The following is a 2667-nucleotide window of genomic DNA, read 5'->3' as shown; positions in this document are numbered from 1 at the left end:
CCCGGACAGCGTCAGACAGAGACTCGACCGAGACTCGCGTTCCCACGCGGAAAATGGCTCGCCTCATCGATGGTCCGACAGGCCGCACCGGAACGAACGGACCGCACGGTAAAAACACATCAAGTCTGGAAAACAAGCCCCCCTCCTGTACTACCCTCACAAAAAAGGCCTCCCGCCCTACCCCACCCCATTGTAGACTTCATGCCCCTTCTTAAGCCGTTACTGCTCTTTGTTGAAAGCCTAGGTACGAAGTCTTTCTTCGTAGAGAACGATGATCCCGAGGGGGTATTCACTCCCGTAATACCCTGTACACCCCACATGGGTATTACACGGTATTACTTGTAATGTAATACCGAAAAATAACACAATATGCTATAAAGTGGCAAAATTTTGCGTGTAAAACCGGCGTAATACCCGGTAATACCTCGTAATTTGGTGTAATACCGAGTACTCTGTACAAGTTTTATGGTAGTGAATACACCCCCTCGGATGATCCCATCAATCCAATCCAACAGATCAGAAATATCCAATCACACCGGTCAACCGGTCAGACCCCGGCCCGGGCAGACTAAACAGAGGTGTCGGAGCCTTGCATTGAGTCGCACGTGTGACGTGTGGGGAGCAGTGGGGCAAGGCGCATGTCACCCTCATGCTCCTTCCGGTCGGCAGGCAGACGCGTCTAACCCACTCGCCTCCTACGATACCGGAAGTGGCTCCGACGCCGTCCGGGTTGCTGTTGTCGCGGCCGGCCTTGAGTCTGCCTCGAGGCTTCCCACTAGAGGTGAAAATGGACACTAGGAATACCCCCAGCATACCCGAAGGCCCGTGTCTGCACAATAAACCATTCCGGTAAAGCTGAAAGCCAGCGGAAGTGGAATGCAGGCAACAAGATGACAGAAGTCACCACGTCAAAGAATATTACTGATTTCCGTTTCGTTGTCTCGCGCATTGTTCTTCTGTTCACCTTTACCGGAATGTTTCACTTGATGCCAATCGGAGCACGCCCAGAAATCCGTCTGTATGTCCGTCCTTACGAATGCTTAACCCCTCCCCCCCCCAAATCCAATCGCGCACCTCGACCCTCGACTGGCGGAAAGCACGTTAAAAGAAAACAGAGTGTTGGCGGTGGCGTGCGGTACCGGAAACGTGTAGGTGCTGAGCTGCGCCAGGTGGAACACGGCGGTGGCGACGGCGGCCATGACGCACCAGCGCAGCGGCAGCGGCAGCATGGCGTACGTCACGAACACGATGAAGAGCACGTACCACACCAAGTCATCCTTCTGGTAGAAGCCCAGGCCCTGGCCGAAGAAACCTGCAACAAGGTTGAGGCGAGGTCAGTCCTGGGGATGGGTAGTTTACGCCGCGAGAGGAAGTAAGGGGTTGAGGGGGAGGGGCGCGGAAGGGGGAGTCGAGTCACTCAGTCAGCACTAACGACATGGAGTACTCTCATGCTAACGAGCAGCCTATTGAAGCATGAACTACACTCGTCCTGGAGTCTGGTCCTGCCTTGCTCGACGAGTAGTTGTAGATGCTCATCAAGATTACAAACTCTATCACCCCCCTCTCTCCAACCACTTGGCCAAAACCGTCCGTTGTTTGAGCCGACCGGACATGAACGGGAGTCGCATCTTTCGAAACCGGTGGAGAAATGTCGTTCCCGCGGATTTTTATGAGTTTTTCAGAGTTTTTCACTCCATACTCTGTGGGGGCTTTACTTTTCACGCGTTTTTCCCAACATCGCGCACCTTTCCAAGAGGAGCCAAAGCCGCAAAGCTCTGAGCGGCGCTGTTGCTGCTAAATGCGACTGGGGGGCGGAAAGCGCCCCGCCGCCACCCGGCCACTCCCCGTGGCGCCTCACCTCACGGCATGCAACCGCTGAGGCGTGGCGTGGCGGGGCGTGGCGTGGCGTGGCGGGGCTGGGGGTGGGGCGCCAGCGGCTTGAAGAGCCCCCGCTGTCCAGGCCAAGGAGAGGAGGTACACATCCGGCTCGGCCCCGCGGCGGCGTCCAGGCCGTAAAGAAGAGGCTCGTCCGAGTGGCCTTGTCGGCGAGAGAGTGAAAGAGAGAGGGAGAGAGAGAGAAAGTAGTGCGGGTAGAATTGAGAAGGAGAAATGGTGAGATCCGTCGGCCTAGCAGCGGCAGAGACAAGGAGCGACGACCAAGCGGGTTGGACGGCGGCAGCTTGAAAAGACCTCGACGACACCTCCTCCTTGTGTGACTTTCCTTTCCCTGTCTCGGAGTGCAACACTCAACTCCCAGCCCTTCCCCTCCCTCGGAGGGGGTTGGGTTCGCCCACTGCCGCCGTTGCCCCCGGGCCCGTTCCTTCCCGCATCCCTCTTTCAAGCCTCTTTCCCGCGTCCTCTTTCTCTCTCACTCGCTCTCTCACACACACACAACTCTCTCCCAGCTCTTTTCATCCTTTCTCTACAGCACGTTCTTTCCCCGATTCATTCGCGATTTAATGAAATGTCACCTCGGCGTTGCTCATACAGGCGACTCCACCCCAGGTCGGCCCACGGGCGGGCAGGGCAGGCGGGCCCCACCTCCTACACAGGCCGACAGCGTGAGGGGCGAAGCGCTGCGGTGAAAGAAACGAGGGTGGGGGAAAGGAAGGGTCGGGCCTGCGGTAGCTCGAGTAATTAGTAATTACGCTCCTACGCCCCCCCCTC

The 2667-nt window shown here is 57.1% G+C and overlaps 1 protein-coding gene across 1 annotated transcript in view; it reads right to left on the bottom strand.

Annotated features, from left to right (window-relative positions):
- LOC113217036 (adenylyl cyclase 78C-like) overlaps positions 1-2667 on the bottom strand; it is an 87658-nt gene that overhangs the window by 13189 nt on the left and 71802 nt on the right. The window contains exon 6 of the mRNA XM_052264010.1: positions 1140-1312. Within this exon, the coding sequence (XP_052119970.1) occupies positions 1140-1312 (173 nt within the window). The remainder of the gene's footprint in view (positions 1-1139; positions 1313-2667) is intronic.

The sequence above is a fragment of the Frankliniella occidentalis genome, unplaced genomic scaffold, assembly GCF_000697945.3.
Source record: "Frankliniella occidentalis isolate FOCC.00 unplaced genomic scaffold, Focc_3.1 Scaffold15, whole genome shotgun sequence".
Classification (NCBI taxonomy): Eukaryota; Metazoa; Arthropoda; class Insecta; order Thysanoptera; family Thripidae; genus Frankliniella; species Frankliniella occidentalis.
This window is presented reverse-complemented; position numbering and strand designations above follow the sequence as displayed.